The following is a 22,750-nucleotide window of genomic DNA, read 5'->3' on the forward strand; positions in this document are numbered from 1 at the left end:
ATGATGATGTTTTTTTCTTCTGTAAATAATGTTAATGATGATGATAATAAAGGTGTCAACCTAAATGATGATTGTTTTTTTCGTTTGTTGTTTTTGTTATTGCTGTTGTTGTTTTTTCGGTCACAAATGTGAATTTTTGACAAATAAACAAACAAACAAACAAACAAACACAAACAGACACACAAAGACACACACCTATTCAACAAAAGCAACAACAAAGATCAATCGAAACTGAATTAGTTTGTATTTAATATTTTTAAATTAATTAATTTAATTAATAAAATTGAAAATTAAGTTTTTTCCATTTAATCGGGTTTCCTATCAAATATAGATTTTCAGGCGAAAACAAAAAAAAACGTAAACCGCCCGTTTCCATAGCATTTATTTTTGATTGGATTTTTGGGAAAAAAACAAAACAAAACAAAAAAACAATGAATCTTTCGAATAACACAGGGAAAAAAAACTGTGCACAGGTGTGCTATATGAATTATATTAACAATGTCCGCAATGTTTACATTTAGGTGGTTTAAACTTTAACGGATGATTCATAATTGAGTTTTTTTTCTGGTTCCATCGAACGTGTTTATTATATAAATGGTGTGGCAATGTTAATCAAGTCATTCATCCGAATTCATCCATAAAAAACTGGTTGATGATAATGATGATGATGACAATAGAGTATTCATTGTCAACATTATTATCATTTCAGGATTCATATTTATTTATTATGATAATCACCTGTCGGTTAAACAATTGTCATGATTGTGATATATGTTGAACCAACAACAACGACGAACATTTCGTTGCCGCCATCACCAGAAAAAACAGCATCCATTCATTGCATTCGTATAATTGATGAAATTTAATTTTGATCAAAATTATTTTTTATTTGCCTGTCATCATTTTCAAATGATAAATATGTTTTATATTGCTTTATTGAAGATTTTAATTATATTTTCTTTCTTTATCTATTCACATGGTAAGTTACAATTGAATTTTTTTTTGTCAATAATTTGGATATTATTTCGAAAATTCATTTAGAATCAAACTGTACCGGAAATTGTGTGGAAAGTTTTCGCCGTAAATGGCCAAAATTTGATTTTGAATTTTATTATGATCAACAAAATCATTCTTCAATCGAAAATGAATCTTTTGTCGATTTTCCTTATTCATTAATTGATCAATTACCATCAGAATCAACGATTACTACTACACCAAAAATTATCGAAACTATAACTAGTACAACAATAAAACCATCATCACCCACTATTTCAAATATTTATAATCAAACAGGTAAAAATTATTCATTATCATTTTCATCGTCTGATTAATATGGAAATAAATTATTTTTTTCATAGATTTATCTAATTGTACAAAAAAGGAAAATAATTCAATAACTATTACAGAAGCGGAACTTATTAAAACAAGTAAATCGATTTAATTGAAAGTTTCAATGAAGTGATTAATGAATTTTTTTTTTCGTTTTCAAATATTACATATTAGGCTTTCATTATATCGATAAATCATTAAATACATCTGAAGAAAATTTCCGAAATAAATTGATAAAAGTCTATGAATATGGATTACAAAAACAGGGCAATTTTAAACAAGATTTACTTGATGTTAAAGTATGAATAATTTAAAATCCGATTAAAAAATTTTTTTAATCTCTTATTTTTTTCAATGAAAATAAAAAAGATTCAGAATATGATAATTGATGAACCAAATGGAACAATTGAAATTATTTATAATCTAAGAAATAATGGAACTCTGATGTCATACGAATATGCCAACAATTTGATGACGTTAGTATCGGCCGAACTCATTTATAATTTAACAGGATTTTCAGTTACTTCTAAAATTGAAGGTATTACATTCTTAACATTATACAAAATCTTATTTTAATTTCAATTTTTTTTAAAGCCTACAATGTAAAAAATTCATCTGAAGCAAATACGGCTCAAATTAATTGGATTAATTTGACATCTATGTTGATTATTCTTGGTTTATTATCGTTACTAGTGTTCTGTATATTTTGTCTTTATTGCTGTGTTTGTCGTAAAGATCGTGAAGATTGGATCGAAAACATTAATCAAGAGATTAGCAGATCAATGCCTGCAAATAGTTCATCAATACAACGTCTAAATGAGCCAACCAATTGGAATAGTGTTGCATCAAGTACTGATGATCTTGCAGTATCATTTTCCGGTACAGATATCAAAAAAATCGATAAAAGCAGTCAATATGATTATTCTACATTAAATTCATCAACCAAAAATTTTCAAACATTTCCTACACGTATTTCATCAGCATCATATAGTGGTAAACAGCAATTCATACCAGTCCAATATAATAATAGCCATGTAACTAGTCGCCATAATTCGGATTATGATCGAATCAGTTATATTCATAGCCGAGAAACAATACAAGAAACGCACAAACATCCAAATATTTTGGAAATAAAATTAAGTGAAGAAACGCAATCAATTGTTAAAGAAATTCGTAAAGAATTAGATCGATATAATCAAAGAAAAATACTGAATGATGACAGCTCAACAAGTGAAGCATGATGATTCAATGTGATGTTAAAATCAGTTTTTTATTATTATTAACATGTGTTCAATTTAATGGTCAAACAGAATGAATAAATCATTTGGTATTATAAGAACATCGAATTAATCCTTGTATGTAATTGAGAAGAAAACTTCCCAATGCTTCGTCCTGAATTTAGAAAAAAAAGAAATCATAATTAATAATTACATTTTTTTAAACAAAAAGAAGCCATACCTCTTCTGGCCATTTAATAATAATTTCCTTACTACTTTGATCGTTTTCGTTTGGTTGAACTTGAATCAAAACCTGTGAAATTAGTACTTCTGTTTCACTAGGTTTGCTTATCACATGTTGATCACTAAGTTTTTCACTGCTTTTTAATTTTTCATAGATAACTTGCGTTATTTCTTCTGATGATAACGAATCGGATTGTTCATTTTCCAATTTAATAAAAGTTTTAAATGTAATAGTGAATGGTTTTATTCCATATTGTTCTAATTCATCTTTGCTGCATAAAAGAATTGAAGAATTATTACTATCAATCTTCAATGTTCCATGCATTAATTTCTGTCTTTTAGGGTCAGAAATGCCAGAAGTTATTGTTCGTTTTAGAAAGTTAACATCAACATCGACGGCCTGTGAGATCGGAATATCAATTTTTATTGTTTCACCATTGGCTGGATAGTAGCAATCAATATGGAATTCATTTTTAATCTTGCCATTTAGGAAAGCCATTTTAGAAGCTTCACCATGAACCAGAACAACATTTTTTGGTTCACATTGTTTTATCAAAGTCATTATACCTTTAGCATCAGCATGGGCACTAAATGACATATAACGAACCTGTAATTTAACATCGACAAATTGTTTATTTTCAAATTCGATTTTTTTAGCTCCATTCAGTAACCGATAGCCAACAGTACCTGCTACACAATAACCCGGCATAATGACCATGTTATTCGGATCTGGAGCCCATTTGCGAAACAATTGCAATGATAGTCCAGCGTGTAACATTCCTGGTGTAGCGAACACAACCATAGGTTCTTTATTATCTGCATAAGCCCTATCAAATGGTTTGATATGTCGGAATTCAAACATATTACGTTTGACAAAAGTTTTCTTGATCTTTTGATTAGTCCAAGGGATAAAAAGCTTGTAATAATTTGTTGCTTTTTCAGTAAGGCCAACAGCAAAATAGATTGGTGTTTTAAGATTCATTCGGTCCCAATAAGTTTCCAAAAGAATACACAATTCTTGTGCTCGTCCAAGAGCAAATACTGGAATCAAAACTTTGCCACCACGTTCGATGCATTCATGAACTTTCATTAAAAAATCTCTTTCACGACATCTTTTGGAATCACGAATTGTAGTTGCATAGGTGCTTTCAGTGATGAGAACATCTGGTCGACATTTATCAATCCAAGCACTACCTAAATGTCGATCAGGGGTCATGTTATAATCGCCAGTGTAGACTAAAGAATGTTGTCCTGATCTTATATGAAACATTGCAGCTCCTAAGACATGGCCAGCATAATAAGCTTTGATCTCTAATTCATCATTTACTTTGACAGTTTCATGAAGATTCACAGGAATAACTTTTCGCATGCAATCTTTGATCATTTGTGATGTGAAAAAATTCGTTTCTCCCTTACGTTCAACGGTGATTTTACGAAAATCTTCCTGCAAATCGAAAAAATTTCGAATTAAATTTTGAAAATTGTATTAGTTTAATAGCTTACCAATAAAATTGGGCAGATAGCTTTTGTTGGATGAGTCATGTAGATCGGTCCTTTATATCCAACCATTTCTGTCATGTATGGTAAAGCACCGCAATGATCCAAGTGAAAATGTGAAATAATAACACAATCAAGATATGAATCCAAACTTTCTTCATTACTGACATAGGAAAAATCAGGGAAACGTCGCTAATTCAAAAAACAAACATTAATGATTACCAAATTTTTTAAAAGAAATTTTTGTTAAAAACCTGATCATTGTATCCCATGTGCATACCACAATCCAACATGACTCGTTGTGAACCGATTGTAACCAAAATACAACTTCTTCCAACATCTTGACCCGCACCTGGATGGAAAATATCAATTGTTTAGAATTGAATTGATGAAATTTATATCATAAAAATACCTAACGGTGTAATTTTTATGTCTGACATTATTGTATTATTCGATTCGAAGTTAAATTCATGTCAAAAACAACAACTTGAAACAAAAATTCAGATTTTATGGCCGGGAAAATGTTTGGCTTTGTTTTGATATCCCGGTATCGATTGTATCGCGATAGTAAATGAAAATCGGTCGCATTCGAATTCGAATATCAATGGAGAATCATTAGCGCGATTTCGAATGTGTATCTATTTCATTTAATGGCTAATGAACAATGAAATGAAAATTGCCTCAAGTGTTTTGTATATTCTGTTGTTTGGTTTGAAAAAAAGATAAGCAAAATTTTTCTGTTACTTTCATGATATCATTTCATTTTAAGCAAAAATATCATTGTGTTAATATAATCAAATAATCATTAGAACATAGTGAACTAATGAGTATATTATCGAAATGTTTTTTATTTCATTTGGCAAAATGACAACAAAACAAAATTCTAGCATCACATCAAGGTGTACTAAACTTGATAAAGCTTTTTTTTGTATCAAAATTCTACTATTTTCTACCGAATTTCATTGTTTAACATTATTCACAAACACACACAACATCAACACCAATGACAATCATAATGTATTTTTCGTTTTTATTGTTTTAATGGTAATGGCCCTTGATTTGCCCATCTATTAAACACAAACTATTTTACTTTTATATTTATGGGATTTATTATCATGTTATCGATACACACTATAGTAGTATGTGTAACAGAAACATTACCATTTCCATTTTTTTTTAATGTTTTCTCATTCAATACAATTCAATATAATCAAAATTTATTGAAGAAACAAAACAAAAAGAATAAAAATTCAAAATAGGAGAAAAAAACTTTGGATTTTTTCCACTTATGTTGTCATCAGTAGAATTTTTTACAATAAAAGCGAATAAATAAAAGTTTTTCTTTCTTTTTTTTGATAACATTGTCTAAATTGTCAAACTTTGATTTATAAACAGGAATAAAAAAAATCTGCATGAAAAACATTCCTTTGCGGAAAAATAAAACAAATGGCTCTATATCGATGACGATTTTATTCTGACACTTTAACCATCTAATCATTCAATTGAAATTTTTTTCTCTACAAACATATATTTGATGTATGGAATTTAGATTAATTTTGTGTGAGATGACATTATCGATCCGAAAATAATATAAATATAAAACGAATAAATTTGTAATCATCAACATAATATTTGATTGTAAATTGATGATTCATATAATTTTATTATTATTCAAAATTTTTGAATTGTTTTTTTTCGTTTACCGTTTTATGATTCTATTTTTGGCATTCGACAATGTTTTCATCACAATCATCATCAACAACAAGAATTGGAAAAAAAATTTAATCTAAATACTTTACATTTAATGATATTCACATTATTTTTTTTTGAATATTCACATTCGAACGAGGCCATTGAAATAATCGATTTTTAGCAAACTTTAATTCTTGAAAGAAAACGAAATGATAATATTAAATTGAAATGTTGTCTCCGGTGTGCGTGTTTTTTATTTTTCTTTTTTTAAAAAATATTTATTTTTATTATCAATTTTATAGCTTTTTCCCAAACTGTATGAATAGAAAATTATTTTCATCATTTTTTCCTTCTTCAATTAAACTATCATTATATTCAACATTTTCAACAACAACAACAACAATGGATCATTGTAAATGTAGAAAATGGAAGAAAGAAAGAAAGCAAATGTGAATGAATAAAAATTTAATTTCATAAATTGATATTATACATTGGGTGTAATTTTTGATAGAAACCTTCATGAGAAATATCTTTTTTTCAATATTGATTGTGATATATCCATTTTCTAATAAACCTAATTTGTCATTATCAACGAATATCGATCAATTATATTTCCATACAAATTCAAAATGTTTTATTAATTTCTATTATTATTTCATTATAATGATGATTATTGTATAATTAGTTTTCTTCTCGATAATAATACTTACTTGATTGATTGATTGATCTAATTATATTTATCAATTTTTCATTCAATATCGATCGATCGATCGATTTATTTATAATGATTTTTTGATGATTATTATCATCATCATATAGCTCTGTGTAATGTAATTGAGTCCATTAAAAAAAAACTTTCAATTCTGCAATATGGAATTGGTATTCGCAATGAACAAATATATAAAAAAAACTGATCCAGAAAATAAAGTTATTTATTTTTTGTTTTTATTTTTTTGGTACCACATTATGTTTATATTAGTGGATATAGAGTGTATATAAGTGTGTGTGTGTGTGTGTTCCAAGATGATAAATAATAAAATAGATTACCATATTATTTTCTAAATGCATCTTTCATGCCAATTTTTTTCAAGGATTGTCATAGACACACACACACACACAAACATACACCCATCGACATTGGACCAAAATGAAGGCAAAAGCAAAAACATCATCATCATCATCACCAATAACAACAACAACAACAACAACAAATGTTGTTGGCCCAAAGTACATTAAAAAGATTTTATTTCAATTTAAGTGCATTTCGTCGTTGCTTTATTAGATAAATGTGTATTCTCATCATCATCATTGCTTGGGTCGTTGCTGTTGTCGGATGCTTTTCGCATTTGATTTGTCTTTATTGATGCATTTTTTCCCCCTCTCTCTATATATATTCCATATTATATATTGATAAAATTCTAAATGTAAATGCATTTTAAATATATGTACATGGTTGGTATATATGTATGTGACTGATCCAGAATAACTAAATAAAAAAAATATTCACACATTATAATGAATGGAATAAAAAAAAAAAAATTTCGAAACCTTTTTCTTCTAAAGTAGCTAATGGCCTTTGTTGTTGTTGTTGTTGTTATGTATTAGAAATGCTTGTTTTCGTCCTGTCCTCTCTTTTTTCCTTTGGTCCCACCAAAATAAAATAGTGAATTGTAAATATAACCGGACATTATTGAAAACGACGACGATAATGTATATCCCGATAATAACATTGACATATTCTAAACTAAAATCTTAAGATTTTAGTTTTCTTCTTCTTCGTCTTGTTGTTAAAAATTATATTAAACACAACAAGTAAACATACTATACATTATCATTATATACATTTTGTTAATAATTAATTGACTAATCACAAAATTTTATTTAGTATTGTTATTATCGAAAATAGACCATTAAAAAAAATCTGACAACCAATAATCAGTTCAAATTGAGTTTTTTGGTTTGTTTGTCCAATGAATCAACGTTATATTCTTAACATTCATCGATAATCCATTTAAGGTGAACGTTTTTTCTTTGAAAATAAGAAAAAAAATTTGATTTTAATTAAACTTGCGTTAATTTTTTTCCTATTCAAACTTTTACAAATTTTGCTATTAATTGTATATTATTCATGATGATTGCTAAACTAACTAAAACAGCAGCCAAAAAAACGAAAATAAGAGTGACTGAATGGTTTGGAAAAAAACAAATTATTCCAAATGGATTAAAAATACAAAATGGTTTTTTAGTCGATAATGTAGTTTTTTTTCACATTCATTTCAAATATTTGTATATATAGATTGAGAAGTTGAAATGTCAGTGACAACGACTACGAATAATAATAATAATGACAAGCAGCGAAACCCAAAACGGTTTTTTTCACATAACGTATCGACCAATATAGAACACACACACATCTACGATATAAATATAGGATCCTTATCATCATCACACATAAATGCAATATCGAAAGGCACACAAGTTAATTATCGTAATGCATTTTGTGGCCAGTTATTTGTTAGCTATTTAGATATATAAATATTATATAACAAAATATAAATGTTATATAAATCGGGAAACGATATCCACAACAGACACACATACATGGTAATAATTTGTTTAAGATGTTATTACAATAATACTGTTATAATACAAAAAAAAGGGACATTTACTAAATAAACTGGCTGCGAATTTATCGGACAATAATAATCATAATAATAACAGCAACAAGCCTATTTAGCTTGATTAAAGAGGACGACAATAACTAAAATTACAAATTGCATTCGTTATCAAATTGACTCGTTCTGTTCAAGTAATTTCAATTCAAAATGATTATGATTATAATGATGATGATGATGATGGTGACTGATCAACGAATAATTCAAATTAAACTTGGTGAATGGTAAAGAAAGAAAAACTTTTCTCTTTTCCATCACAGAATCAAGTTTAATTTGTAAATTGACATTTTTTTCTCCTTCTTCTTCTTTTGCTTAGTTTTCTCTCTTTTTTGTCGAAAGTTAGGAAATGAATTCCGGGTTCGCTAACCATTTTCATCATCATAATTAATAGGATGTTTTTTTTCTGTTTTCGTTCACAGAAATGAGTTCAATTACTTTAATTTTTGTCAATAATAATAATTAATTAATTCGGGTTGTGCAATGCGAATGCAAGCAAGCTTTTAATTCAAAATGCTTTTTTTTCTGGAATTTTAGTCCATTCATTAGCTGATATCAAAGTTTCATTAAGCGAAAAAAGCAACAACAACAAAAAGATACCCATCTACTATTCTATCCCCCTTCTCCCCTTCAAAAAAATATATATCCAAGAATTGTTAGTCGAAATTGGCCACAGAAAAACCAGAATATAATATGAATAACAACAGCAATGAGCAAACAACAAATGAGCTTGTTAGGGTCAATAATAATAATAATAATGATGATGATATAACAACAGTCAATGGAATCTGTCGAAAAAAAATGATGAAGAATAATATTTAGTTATTTATTTATTTATTTGTGAAATTGGATACAACAACAGCACACATCATTTTTATGCAATAAAAAAGAATATGATTGTTAATATGATGGTTGTTTTTTTTTGAAATTCATATTATTATTATTATTATATCAGACAAGAGAAAAGTGAAATGAATGATAAATATAATGGCATTCTTCTTTTTCGTAGCTGCCAACCAATGTGTAATAATAATTTTATATGTAAAAATAATAATAATATGAGAATGATCTGTATCATCAATTTTCTCTTCTCTCTCTCTCTTTCTTTTTTCTCTATCATTTTCGATTAGTATTTTATATCAAAAAAAACGAAAAACAAAAAAAAGCTTGAAGGCAAATCAATAACTACTGTCATTCTGCTATTTCAGATCAAATATTGAAAAAATTGATTGGTCGATTCTATATTCATATTCAATCTCATACAATCTCCCAAAACAAAAAATCGATCTATTAGAATTCAATATGATAGATTATATATAAAACAAAGTTTTTTTTTCTTTCTTTCTTTACACATTGATAATCTATTTCATATCCATATAGAACAATAATAATAATAATAATTTGTAATGGATAATGAAACTGTTTGCCAAAATTACACATACATTCCACAAATATGTATTTTATCTATATATGAAAATTACGAATTTTATTATTATTATGATAATTATTATATTTGAAACGAGAGAAAAATCAAACAAAGTGAATATAGTATATATAAAAAAATATTAATAATAATCAATGATGATTGCCACTTAGCGAGGATGAAAAAAAACTAAACAAAACGTTTATACAATAATAAGATAAAAAAAATATATTTGGGAAAAATTGTGTGTTTGGTACACTACAAATGAACGAATCATAATAATAATAATCTAATTGAAACAAATAGCAAAATGTAGTTTTTTTCCGCTTGTTTGAATGCATGTGTATCTTATCTATATATAATGATCTGATCCGAAATGTTTTCAGACCTTTGGTTTTTATATATAGAATCCTATTTGGTAAAGAATTTTTTTTCAACAAAAAATAATGCGTCTATGTGTTGTTGTTGTTGTTCGAAGTATGGCGCCAAGCATGCTAGGATCGATTTTCATTTTTATATACCGTTTGTATGAATCTTTTGTAACTAAGATAATTTTGATCATTCAATCAATGCTACTAGCAGTAACAGATGGAATATTTCTTTTGTTGATTTAGTTTTTTTTTCATATTAAGTCCATGTGAAGAACTTCATGTAACAGTCAGAATTTCATTCGTACATAGAACATTCGATCAGATCGTATTAAATTATTTTTACGCGCGTATCACGAAAAAAAATACAAAACATTATTGCTTTTATCATTGTATCTAATCAAAATTCTTTGTATTCTTTTGATTTGATTAATTTTGTTGTTGTTTTTTATTATAAATGAAAAAAATGGCTGGTAATAGTAAACAAAAACAAGTGTCAAGATCGACTAACAATAACAGCAACAACAACAACAACAACACTGTACAATCATTATCATCATCATCATCATCATCATCGACACCAGCCGAATGTTTTAATTGTCATAAACCAATACTTGAAAGATTTTTACTTAAAGCATTGGATCAATATTGGCATGAAGATTGTTTAAAATGTTCTTGCTGTGATTGTCGTCTTGGTGAAGTTGGTTCAACATTATTTACAAAAGCAAATCTTATTCTATGTAAACGAGATTATTTAAGGTAAGAATGATGAAGAATTTTTCACTTTACTTTATTTTATTTAAAAATTTGATGTCAAATAACATGAAGAGAAAAATAATAAACCATGAAACATTCATGATCATCATGCATGCAGCAATTATTATTATTATTATTTTTTTGTTGAAAAAAAGAATGGTATCCAAATGAATTTTTTCCTCTCTGCCTCTCTCATTCTCTTTTTAATAAATTTCATATCCATTACACACACACACACATACTTTATGTTGTTTGCATTATATCGCATACATCTTCTTTTCTTTTTTTTTGGTTGCTGTTGTTGTTTGGATCAGTTACAAATCCTGTTTGAAAAAAATGCTTTCTATTTAATTAAACGTTATGAAAATGATGATGATGATGATGGACCGAAAAAAAAGAGGCATGAAAATTGAAAGTGATATTGCCCGTGACTTACTCAATCTGGTTATTCATTTCATTTCATTCTTTTTTTTCTCATTTATTTTAATCATCATTATTATTATATAATCAAAAAAAATAGTATTCAAAGTTTGACTTTATTTTTAATTAGTATTACCAGTATAGTAATAATATATGACACCAACACACTTATAACACACACACACACAGATTGGAATAAAAAGACAAACTTTTTTTTTGTTGAAATTTTTTTAATTGAAACTCTTCATATTCATTTATTTTATTCAAGAATCCTATCATTACATACACACACAGTGTGATAATTCTGTATGTGATCCTATAAGCATTAATATTGGAACATTATAATCATCATCATCCTCATTCTCTTCATTCATTCATTTCTATCACATACCCATGATTCTTCTTGTTATTATTCTTATTATTATTATGATTACAATATTAATGTATTCTTGCAAAAACACACATATAGAGAATTGACTTGGTTGGTTAGTTATATAATTAGTTTTAGCTTGATTAAACTTTTAATTAGTTTAATAATAATAATAATATGAACGATATATAGACAATGTTTTCGACCATTAAAAACAAAAAACAAAAAAAGTGTTATGTACAAAACAAAAAAATTTAAAACAATCTTGGATTCTGTCAGTTACAGAAAAAACAAAAAAAAGAAGCTACTTTATCCTATTTTTATTAATAATAATAATTATATGAAAAAAAGGGAAAAAAAAAGAAAATTATAGCCAACTTTTGATTAATTATAAGTTTTGAACAACATACGACAAACAAAAAAAACGATGATGCAAATAGTTTGAAAATTTAATTGAATCTAGAATTTTAGTGTCTACATAGAGTGGTGTTCACATTTGAATCATTTGAAAGTATAGATTTTTTTTGTTGTTGCTGTTTTTCAATTGAAAATGAAAAGAAAATTTTTTTTTGTTGAATGAAAAATGATCCATAATCTGTGATGTGATTCTGTTTTTTTCCTTTTCTTGTTTGCTGTTCATTCTTTGTAGTATAGTATTCAATTAGTTTAATTGAATGAATGAAAAAAAAATCAAAATTGAATTTGTTTCCATCAAATATCAGCAGCAGCAGCATCGGTTACATTGGATAACAGAAGGACATCTGCCATTCATGGTATAAGGGGAAAAGAAAAATCGATTGCACTTTGTAAAATTGAAATTAATTTCCAACATACATTATGTACAAAAGTAAAGAAAAATTCAAAACAACATTAACAACTGGGAAAAAAACCGCTGCACATCACGTAACATGTTACAAACACGTGGCAAAGTTTTATTTCTCTTATTGTTTGAAATTACCATTATGAACACAAATTCTTTAATTCATTTTTCATTTAGAGAATTTTCCTATTACAAAAATTGAACGAATTGATCAATCTAATCTAAATTCTCATTGGATTAGATTTTATAGAATTGATAAAATAATAAAGAATGAAAATCCAGCATAGAATTTATCAGACAAAAAAGCAAACTAGACCAAAATTATAAACAGGACACTCCAACATTATTATTATTTGAAAAAAAGAGGGCATTTATAAATTGGCGAGCACAATTACTTTAGACTCTTTATAGTGTGTGTGTGTGTGTCTCGGGGATTCATAATTAAATTTGCTTTTTCTAATAATTCATAATTTTTTTTTCATTCTTTCTCTCTCTCTCTCTTGTTCAATAATAATGATGATGATAATAATTCTAATTTGACAACGACGAATGAATGAATGAAGAATATGAAAAACGAGACGATAATTAGAATGAATGAATAACCGAACATACATACACTATTGAAATATCCAAATACCAGGGCACGTTTTTTTTTTTTTTTTGGTTGGTGAATAACAGTTTCATTTACTGTACTTTTCTATTATTGCTTTACAAGACAATTATTAGATTCTACTATACAGTGGCCAATCTATCGGTTTGGCTGCTGCTGCTGTTGTATATTTTCGTCGATGATGATGATGATGATGATCGGAGGGAAAGGAAAAAGAATGAAGAGTGGATCCCATTATAATAATAATCATTATAATCATCAACATTGAAATGAATTTTTTTTTAATGTTTTGTTTTCGTTTCGTTCACTTTCGAACGCATAATAACGAATAACCAGGATTCTTCTTTGTCTACATATAATATATCACCGATGATGATTATTACCACCACCACTACTATGGCTACCAAACGACCATATCGCTAATTATTTTCCAACTGACAACATCATCATCATCATCATCATATTATGCAGCAGCATGATAATTAATAATTCTATTGACTATGGTTGTGTTTTTTTCCCTTTCCCTTTCCTCCCTTCTTTCATTCATATAGATGTATATTTGCTCTGTTTTTATATAAAACGTACAAATAAAAATATGCAAAAGAGGGGGGAGGAAACAAAGAAAAAAGGTTTTGTTTAAGCTCTGGGTCCAGATTGTTTTCGAACAAACGAAAAAATTTCCTCCCTCTTCAATTTTATCTCTCTCATATATGATGTGGTTTTTTTCCAATTCCATTCCATAATTTTTTGCTTATTGTTTTCGTTTTTTTTGTTGTTGTTGGTGTAATCATGAATTCCCTCATTTCATTCAAAGGTTCATTCATTCATTCATGTTTTTCATTTTCATTCAAATCTATTAATAATTAATTTAATTAAAATTGCTTGAAACACACACATAACAAACTAAAATGGATATTTGAGTGGAGGAGGGGGGAAGGAAAGGATTGAAAATGAACAATTATATATCATTCATATTGCATGATCCATTTAGATTATATTCATGGTTTGCATACTTTATTGTATATAATCATCTATCTCTCTCTCACTCTATTTTGTTTTTTCACTAATTTGTACAAAAAATTATGTGTGTATTATCTTTTTTTTTATTAATCGAAAACAAATTATTCTTGATTCTCTCTTTCTCTCTCTCTCTCTCATTCATCCAAAAGTATTTCATTTTGTTTTCCATATTATTTATCTAATAATAATAATAATTTAGCTTAATTGAAACAATTTAAATTTATTCTGTTAGACTGTTTTTTTGTTTTGTTTCGTATAGAAAATCATTTTTTTAATTTTTTTAATCATTATTACTTTAGATTATTTGGTAATACTGGTTTTTGTTCAGCATGTAATAAAACAATACCCGGTTTCGAAATGGTCATGCGTGCTAAATCGAATGTTTATCATTTGGAATGTTTTTCCTGTTTTCAATGTCATCAAAAGTAAGTAGTTTTTTGTTTTGAATTTAAATAATAAATCATTTTTTTTGTAAAATGATTATAAAATCCAAAAAAATCTAATTACATATAGTCCATTAATATTATTATTATTCTATAAATAAGTAGGGTAAGAAAAAACATCAATCACTCAGATATACAACAGGGTGGAAAAACAAAAACAAAAATTAATGTAGAGCAAATCAATTAGCGTTTATTGCCTGGCCAATACGTCTATATTATCATCATCATCAAATAGACCAACCCTCTCTCTCTATACAACCCAAATAGATCCTGTATCGTTTATATATAAATTGTCAAACTCAATCAAATTATAAGAATGAATGAAGCGGCGTTGACGATGATGATGATGATTATGATTAGGATATTGGTTTTTTTTCACAAAAAAAAATAAATGCATTGAAAAAGAATTAAAGTGTACATGTTTTGTATATTGTGTGTATATATAAAAAAAGATATGAATGTCTAATAATTGTGTATTTCTATTTATCGAATCTCATCATCGTCAATCAAGTATATTGGATTCTATTTTGCATTGTCTATGCAATGTAATGTTTTTTTAAGGCCTTGTCTCAATATTCTTTTTTGAATCCAATAAATAAATTACATTAATATAATAATGATATTCCGTATGCAGACACACAAACACACATTAAAGTATTATTATTTGAAATATGTATGTATGATGATGATGATGATGATGACAAGAAAAAGATAAAATGTCAAGATTAAATTGTATAAAATGATTGAATACACTTATTGAACAAGAAAAAAAATGGAAAAAAATTTCGCTGATATTCTGACCTTATCTTTTCATTCATTGATAGTTATGATTATTATAATGTAATAATAATAATTGTTTGTAACTCATATTTATTCTTGATTTTTTTTCTTCTTGATTCTCGTTTTTTTTTGATCTTCAAACAGATTCTGCGTTGGTGATCGATTCTATCTATATGAGAATAAAATTCTATGTGAATATGATTATGAAGAAAGAATGTTATTTGCAAATCTATCACGAAATAATCATCTAAATGATTTAATGCAACGACATCAACAACAACAACAACAAACGATTCAATCATCATCACAATCATCATTACAGCCATTGATATCTTCTAATCATTTTAAACAAGCTCATCCTTATCATCATCATCATCATAATAATAATAATAATAATAATAATAATATGCATATTACAAACAATAATCATCATCAACATCTTCATCAGCAACAACCACCACCACCACAACAACAACAACAACATCCAAATAAAATGGATGGCGATTTATGTGATGCAAGTAGCGGTTATGGAAGTGGAGATTCACCATTTGATCATTGATCATTGGATTTGCATGTTTCGAAAATATTCTTCACTTCTACTATGCACAATCATAATGGATTTTTTTTTTCGTTTCTTGTTGTTGTCATTATCGTTTTTTTTCAATTACGGAAATTGTTGTTGATCTTATTTTTTAAATCTACCATTTCAAAAAAAAATCATTATTGACAATAATAATAAAATGATCTTCTAAAATCTAAAAATGTTATTGAATATCGTTTTATTTTAGAATTTCAGAAACAGAATTTTTTTACAAATAAATGAACACAAATATAATGGACATTGGTCATTATAAACATTCTCTTTTTCTCCCTTTGGATCGTTCTTATCTTATCAACCGTTAATTTAATGAATAATGTTTGAAATGAACCGGAATAAAGTCACCAAAAATAATGATACATTGATGATACACACACACACAGCTAACTAGCCATTCATTCATTCATTCAATAAAAACTGACTCCAATCAAATGTTAGAAAATGGAATGAAATGAATTGAATTGAATTTCTATTCGATATGGGGCAAAAAATCGCTTGCTGCACACGACGTGTAATGACAAAAAAAAAGAGAGAGTAATAAAGAGAAAAAAACTGTATAATGGGCAAACAAAAATATCTAAAGTTCTATACAAATAAACAAAATTTAAGATAGAATTTATCTCAAAATTCAATCATTAACCTTATGGCGGAAACAAAAACGCACCACATCCGATTAAACACGCGTCCGGCGGCAATTCGCCTTCAACAACAAAAAAAATGTTCATTCATAAGGAGCCAATAGTTTTTTCCAAATGATATAAATGAACAACAAAGAAAATTGAAAATAAATGCCGCGTTTGTTTGCGATAAGAGAGCAACCCGAAATGATGATGATGATTATGACGATGATGATTATGTCGATTTTTAATGTCGTTAATGTTGCTTCTTCTTCATCCAAAGCGAATAGAAGAAAAAATCCATGTCAATTGATCGAAAACCAAGAATATATAAAGGAGAAAAAATCCATTGATGATACGATGATTCTAATTGTTAGTTAAAGGTTGATGTGTTTAGAAATACATATCCAGACCCATTTCTTTTTTATTTGATGTTTTTTTTTCTTTTGGTTTTCAGGATTTGTTTGTTGGATGTTGTTGTTGTTGTTTTTTCGAAGGATGTCGATTTCGACAATAACAACAACAACAAAAATGACATCGATTTTCATATATGAAAGAAAGAAAGAAAAACCATAAAACTCTTATCTCGTTTCGTTGTTATTGTTATTGTTGTTGTTGTTGGACTTTTTTTTCCTTTTCATTGATTCATTGATTCATTCAATGTTTGATCTGTTATTGTTGAATTGAAATGTTAAAGAATAAGAAGTGTATATATGAATGTCAATGCGATATATAAAAAAAACATTTAGTAGTTTATATTTGTTATCATCATCATCATCATTACTATAGAATAGTGTTTTTTTTCTTCTTTTCGTTTTCGTTTTCGTTTTTTATTCATTCATTCATTCATTTGATTCTGTTATCATTATCATTGATAATGATAACCAATAATAACAAGTACTTATATATTTAATATTTTTGACCATTACATAACAATTTTGTTTCATTGATGATGATGATTTTGTTTTTTTCTCTCTACTATCTATCTTCACTTTATCCAAACTGATTTTCGGTTGTAAACAAATGAAAAAAAAAACATTTTTTGATACACTGTATACAGGAAAAGGTGACAAACTTTTTCATTTTTTTCCCACCAGAATTATATTATATTAATTAAGAAATTGGTTGAAATTTTTTTCTTAACCAATTTGTTAATGTGGTTATATTTATAATTCAGGAAAAAAACAAAATACCAAATTAGCAACGATTATTTGATTATTTTGGATTTTTTTTTACGTTATTCCTAAAGATAAATTAAGCAAAAACACGCACACACCTTTCGTTTTTTTTTGGTTTGATTTGTTTGAAAGAATTAAGATTAAAAAAAATTCTTTCAAACAAAGTAATTGTCATAGGTCGGTCGGTCGGTCGGTTGTTTATTGTTTGAACAAACAAACAAAATTGCCCAAAATCCATCTATCCTATCTTATCAATTCAATAATGAGTGATTTTGTTTCCCATCCCACTTTCCCCCAACACCACATCTCATAACAACAACATTACTGAATGAAGAATCCATTCTGGGCAGTATATACTGCCATGAATGAAAAAGAATATATAATATGAAGAGCCAAAAATTTAATCATAAAAATGGATTTCTTTTTTTTCATCAAAAAAAATAAAACACACACACACAAAAAAAGAGAAAGAGAATTTGGATCGGAATCTTTTCTCTATGAACGGCCACATGAATTCACCCAGAAATTCACTAAAAGAATGAATGAAATAATAAACGATATCAACAACAACAACAACAACAAAAAAACGAACGTCTTATTATTCTGATTTGTGATTGAATAAATTTAATTTAGAATAAACACACACACACACACATATTGAATATAAGCATAAAATCATCATTTATGATGATGTTGTTTGTTTTTTTCCCATTTATTCTCCAAAAGAAAATTTGGGCCATTTCTCCATCATGTCAAAGTCAGTAATATTCATTAATTTTTTTTCTCAAACAATTAGAAGATTGATGTTGTAGGAAAAAAATAGGATCGTTTCGAATTATTATTTATTAAGATGATTATCATACAGAATCTTGTTGTTTAGCTGTTTTTTTCCCCATTTAAACCTCAGTGTTTTCGAACCTTTTTAGTTTACGATCAACGATTAATTATTTTAATTATTATGTTGTTTTTTCTATCTATCTCTTATTCTCTTTTTGCACACCAATACCGAAAAAAACTAAATTGAAAGTTTAATTGAAGATTAGTTTAGTTTAGTTTTTGTATTCATTAAAATGATGATGATGATGATGGTATTGATGACGTCAATCAATGATAGTAAGTTTTCATCAAAAAAAAAAAAAAATTTTCTCGTTATTCCAATCATGATTCATCTACGGTTGACGATCCACTGTAATAAAAAAAAGATTGCATCCATTTGTATTATTAATAATAATAATAATAATATGGGATAAATTTAATTAAATAATGAACATTATGATAATTAACTTTAACCACTGTTGTTATCAAACCAGTAATCAAATTCATTACATTTTTAGACAACAAAAAAAAAAAATCACCAGGACAGCGGTAGGGGGTTTTATGTTTTGTCCTTTTTTTCCAGTTTGTAAATGTGTTTCTGATGATGTCCATTTTACATTATACATTCGCAATTCTCAATTCATTTGATGAAATTTAGATCCATTCATTCAATTCAAATTATAATATTCCGTTCTCGTTGTTATTTTGTTTTGTTTGGTTTTTTTTAAAAAACCTATTCACAATCACGCTATTTTTTTTTGTTTGTTAAAAAGTACTGTATAAAAAAAAATATTCTTTAATTCGGTTTGCTTTCCTCTGATAGTTCAATACTGAATTTATTATTGTCATCATCGTCCATTGTCGTTAATGAGTATTTTATATATATAAAACAAAAAAAACAAAGAAACTGAATTAAGAAATTGGCTTTTACCTAGCTCTTTATGTATATTGTGAAGGAAACGAATTTTTCGTTTGTTTTTTTTTGAACAAATGGAAAGATCATGTAATAAGCTGACAACGATAAATGTTCAACAACAGCAACAAAAAAAAAATTACAATCCAAAAGTGATGAATGAAAATGTAATAAACCAAACCAATCATTTGGTAAATAACGATGTGTGAAGAAAGTTTTTTTTTCAGCTCCTACTTTTTTTTGTTTTTTTTTCGGTAACAAATTAATACCGATGACGATAAAATGGAAAAAATTGTTAAATCAAAGAATTTTTTGTTTTGTTTTGTTTAATTTCGATAACATCGATTTTTACTTAAATTTTTTTTTGTTGGATTTTTCTCTCCCTTTCTCTTTCTCTCTATCGTTCAATTCAACATTGATATTTTTTTTCGAACGTATTTTTCAAATAATTATCATTCATTGACAATAGACGTTGTTGTTAAATCATGATGTATGTTTCTGTGTGTGTGTGTGTGTGTGTGTGTATTTTATCACTATGATTCTTATCATTTTGGTTAATTGTTTTTGAAAAATCTAACATAAATAATGCATTAAATTTTTTTTTCTTCTTCATCACATTCATTTGAAAAATTGTGATTCGCTTAAAATAGCATAAAATAATCACTTGAAAGCTGATGTAACAGATAATATTCGAAAAAAAACGACAAAGAATTTGAAATCGAATTGAAAAACTATGGAAAAAACTATTTCCATTTATCGAGTTTCATTATCAAAACATTTTTTTTTCAATCAGAAATGGTCCATTTTTCAAACCAAACAACAACAAACAAAAAGAAAATTTGTTTCACAATTTTTTTTTCAATTGTTGTTCGACAAACAAAACAAAACAAAAGAAATATCTTTAAAACATTTACAACCGAACAAACGATTTTGAGATTGAGAATAAATGACATATCATATAAATGTACCGTTATCAACCAGTTTTTCCTTCCCTCCCCCCATTCACCAAAAACTAACCAACCGAAATCAGATTTTACAACAAAAAAAAATGACCAAATTTAACTTTTATCTTTACGCTTATTTGATTAACTAATGTGGTTGAATTCAAAAAAAAATTCAAGAGTTTTCATTAATGTGCATGACACACTTGCTTACATCTAATGTCAAAAACGAAATTCAATTGACCAACCGACTGACACACGTTACCATTCCAAAAATGATAAAAAATTTTCATTTCAGAAATAATGTTTCTGTAACAGCGTTTTCTATAATATTTTTGGCTTGTTTTCAAATCAGCTTTAATAAGAAAGAAAAGAAAAAATGTATGATTGAAAATCAGAAAATCGAAATGAAACAATTTGGTCCGAAAAAAATGAAAATGTTTGGTAAAGGGTTGAATTTTTTTTCCCATTTTGATGTATATTGCATGTAAGTAAGTGTGTATGATGGTAGATGACATAAATGATTTCAATGATAATGATGATGATAATAGACAACAACAAAAAACAACTAAAATAACAGAAAAAACGATGATAATAAATTTCCCAAAAATTTTAGTATCCATTTGGTCCATTAGTTATTATTGCTGTTGATGTTCCAACCGTTGATGCTGCTGATGATTGTGGTGGCTGAGATGATGGAGGAGGTGGTGGTGGTGGTGGTGATGTTAAATAATTTTTAATTTTTATTTTACAATCCGATGAATCAATTGGATGTATTAATGATGATTCATGTTGGAATGATGGTTGCTGTTGTTGACGATTATGATGATGATGTTGATGTTGATGCGGATGGGTTGGAGATTTTGATAAAATTACCGGAAGTTGCATTGGTGAATGTAATTCAGTTGCTGCTGCTGCTTGTACATTTGTTAAGTTATGATAATATGGATGTTGTTGCTGTTGCTGCTGTTGCTGTTGTTGATGAATTTGATTTAATGCCATCTGTTCTTCATAATCATATTCACATAATATTTTATTATCATGCAAATAGAATCGATCACCAACACAAAATCTCTATTTTTAAAAAAAAAAAGATATAACAAAAAAGAATTTTATCCAATTTTTTTTTTGTGTGTGTGTGCAAAATTTAATCTTATTTTTTGAAAGAAAAAAAATTTTATTTGAATTACATACATGATTACAGGCTTCACATTTGAAACATTCCAGATGATAAACATTACCTCTTGCACGCATAACCATTTCAAATGCAGGAATTTGTTTATTACATAATGAACAGAATCCAGTAGCTCCAAACATTCTGTTTTTTGGAATAAATAGATCATGATTAGTGGATAATGAGATAACCAGATATTTTGATTTTTTTTCAACAAACAAAAAAAATCTTACCTTAGATAATCTCGTTTACAAAGAATAAGATCAGCTTTTGTAAATAATGTTGAACCAATTTCACCAAGACGACAATTACAACAAGAACATTTTAAACAATCTTCATGCCATATTTGATCTAATGCTTTAAGAAAATATCTTTCCAATATTGGTTTATGACATCCAAAACATTTTGGTGGTGGTGATGATGATTTAGATTTCTGCTGTTGTTGCTGCTGATGATGTTGATGATGAGAATTTGGAAAAAATTTTGATGATTTTGTTCCAGAATTATTTGAACTATTCTGTTGTTGTTGCTGTTGTGTTGATGATGATCTATTTCGTGATGATGATGATGATGATCCACTGCTGGTAAAATGTTCATTCGATGTCATTTTGTTAATTTTTCATACGAAATTCCAGAATCAAAAAAACAAAAAACAAATTGATTTACGAAATGCAACAGACTAATGATTAACTAATTTTCTTTTTGTTGAAATTTGTTTAGTTTGTTTCTGTGTGTATGTGGACCACATGTGGACCTCGTGTATGAATTACGAATGAAACATCAAATTCAAATGTTGCCTTATTTTATAGGAAACATACACAACAACCAAAAAAACGATATAAAGGATACATTG

General features: G+C 27.3%; 4 protein-coding genes across 4 annotated transcripts; 2 read left to right on the plus strand and 2 right to left on the minus strand.

Annotated features, from left to right (window-relative positions):
• The first annotated feature begins 121 nt into the window (after nt 1–121).
• LOC113789262 (uncharacterized) lies at nt 122–4,234 on the plus strand. The gene is made up of 7 exons (XM_075824435.1): nt 122–239; nt 296–979; nt 1,042–1,293; nt 1,359–1,427; nt 1,504–1,628; nt 1,699–1,867; nt 1,924–4,234. The coding sequence occupies exons 2-7, from the start codon at nt 856–858 to the stop codon at nt 2,568–2,570; spliced, it is 1,386 nt and encodes a 461-aa protein (XP_075680550.1). The 5' UTR covers nt 122–239; nt 296–855; the 3' UTR covers nt 2,571–4,234.
• On the minus strand, nt 2,581–4,854 carry IntS11 (integrator complex subunit 11). Its single transcript, XM_027338775.2, has 5 exons — nt 4,699–4,854; nt 4,541–4,638; nt 4,293–4,478; nt 2,788–4,233; nt 2,581–2,721 (listed from the first exon to the last, which is right to left on the minus strand). The coding sequence occupies exons 1-5, from the start codon at nt 4,724–4,726 to the stop codon at nt 2,650–2,652; spliced, it is 1,830 nt and encodes a 609-aa protein (XP_027194576.1). The 5' UTR covers nt 4,727–4,854; the 3' UTR covers nt 2,581–2,649.
• A 5,833-nt stretch (nt 4,855–10,687) lies between these two features.
• Nucleotides 10,688–16,238, plus strand: LOC113789261 (uncharacterized). Its single transcript, XM_027338776.2, has 3 exons — nt 10,688–11,200; nt 14,737–14,862; nt 15,805–16,238. The coding sequence occupies exons 1-3, from the start codon at nt 10,899–10,901 to the stop codon at nt 16,217–16,219; spliced, it is 843 nt and encodes a 280-aa protein (XP_027194577.2). The 5' UTR covers nt 10,688–10,898; the 3' UTR covers nt 16,220–16,238.
• A 4,817-nt stretch (nt 16,239–21,055) lies between these two features.
• Nucleotides 21,056–22,750, minus strand: LOC113789190 (uncharacterized). Its single transcript, XM_027338692.2, has 3 exons — nt 22,131–22,750; nt 21,918–22,041; nt 21,056–21,797 (listed from the first exon to the last, which is right to left on the minus strand). The coding sequence occupies exons 1-3, from the start codon at nt 22,502–22,504 to the stop codon at nt 21,336–21,338; spliced, it is 960 nt and encodes a 319-aa protein (XP_027194493.2). The 5' UTR covers nt 22,505–22,750; the 3' UTR covers nt 21,056–21,335.

The sequence above is a fragment of the Dermatophagoides pteronyssinus genome, unplaced genomic scaffold (assembly GCF_027571235.1).
Source record: "Dermatophagoides pteronyssinus isolate colony J.1.1.1.1 unplaced genomic scaffold, Derpt_VIB-CSIC_2022.12 sq0001, whole genome shotgun sequence".
Lineage (NCBI taxonomy): Eukaryota > Metazoa > Arthropoda > Arachnida > Sarcoptiformes > Pyroglyphidae > Dermatophagoides > Dermatophagoides pteronyssinus.

What these genes read in the sequence shown, in the direction of transcription:
- LOC113789262 (XM_075824435.1), top strand. Translation starts at nt 856, where the DNA reads ATGAAATTTAATTTTGATCAAAATTATTTTTTATTTGCCTGTCATCAT. An exon ending in AAATATTTATAATCAAACAG is followed by an intron (nt 1,294 to 1,358) that starts GTAAAAATTATT and finishes TTTTTTTCATAG; the next exon opens with ATTTATCTAATTGTACAAAA. An exon ending in AGTTACTTCTAAAATTGAAG is followed by an intron (nt 1,868 to 1,923) that starts GTATTACATTCT and finishes TTTTTTTTAAAG; the next exon opens with CCTACAATGTAAAAAATTCA.
- IntS11 (XM_027338775.2), bottom strand. Translation starts at nt 4,726, where the DNA reads ATGTCAGACATAAAAATTACACCGTTAG. An exon ending in CATAAAAATTACACCGTTAG is followed by an intron (nt 4,639 to 4,698) that starts GTATTTTTATGA and finishes TTTTCCATCCAG; the next exon opens with GTGCGGGTCAAGATGTTGGA. An exon ending in TTATTAAATGGCCAGAAGAG is followed by an intron (nt 2,722 to 2,787) that starts GTATGGCTTCTT and finishes TTCTAAATTCAG; the next exon opens with GACGAAGCATTGGGAAGTTT.
- LOC113789261 (XM_027338776.2), top strand. Translation starts at nt 10,899, where the DNA reads ATGAAAAAAATGGCTGGTAATAGTAAACAAAAACAAGTGTCAAGATCG. An exon ending in TGTAAACGAGATTATTTAAG is followed by an intron (nt 11,201 to 14,736) that starts GTAAGAATGATG and finishes TTATTACTTTAG; the next exon opens with ATTATTTGGTAATACTGGTT. An exon ending in TGTTTTCAATGTCATCAAAA is followed by an intron (nt 14,863 to 15,804) that starts GTAAGTAGTTTT and finishes ATCTTCAAACAG; the next exon opens with ATTCTGCGTTGGTGATCGAT.
- LOC113789190 (XM_027338692.2), bottom strand. Translation starts at nt 22,504, where the DNA reads ATGACATCGAATGAACATTTTACCAGCAGTGGATCATCATCATCATCA. An exon ending in TGTAAACGAGATTATCTAAG is followed by an intron (nt 22,042 to 22,130) that starts GTAAGATTTTTT and finishes TCCAAAAAACAG; the next exon opens with AATGTTTGGAGCTACTGGAT. An exon ending in AATGTGAAGCCTGTAATCAT is followed by an intron (nt 21,798 to 21,917) that starts GTATGTAATTCA and finishes TTTTAAAAATAG; the next exon opens with AGATTTTGTGTTGGTGATCG.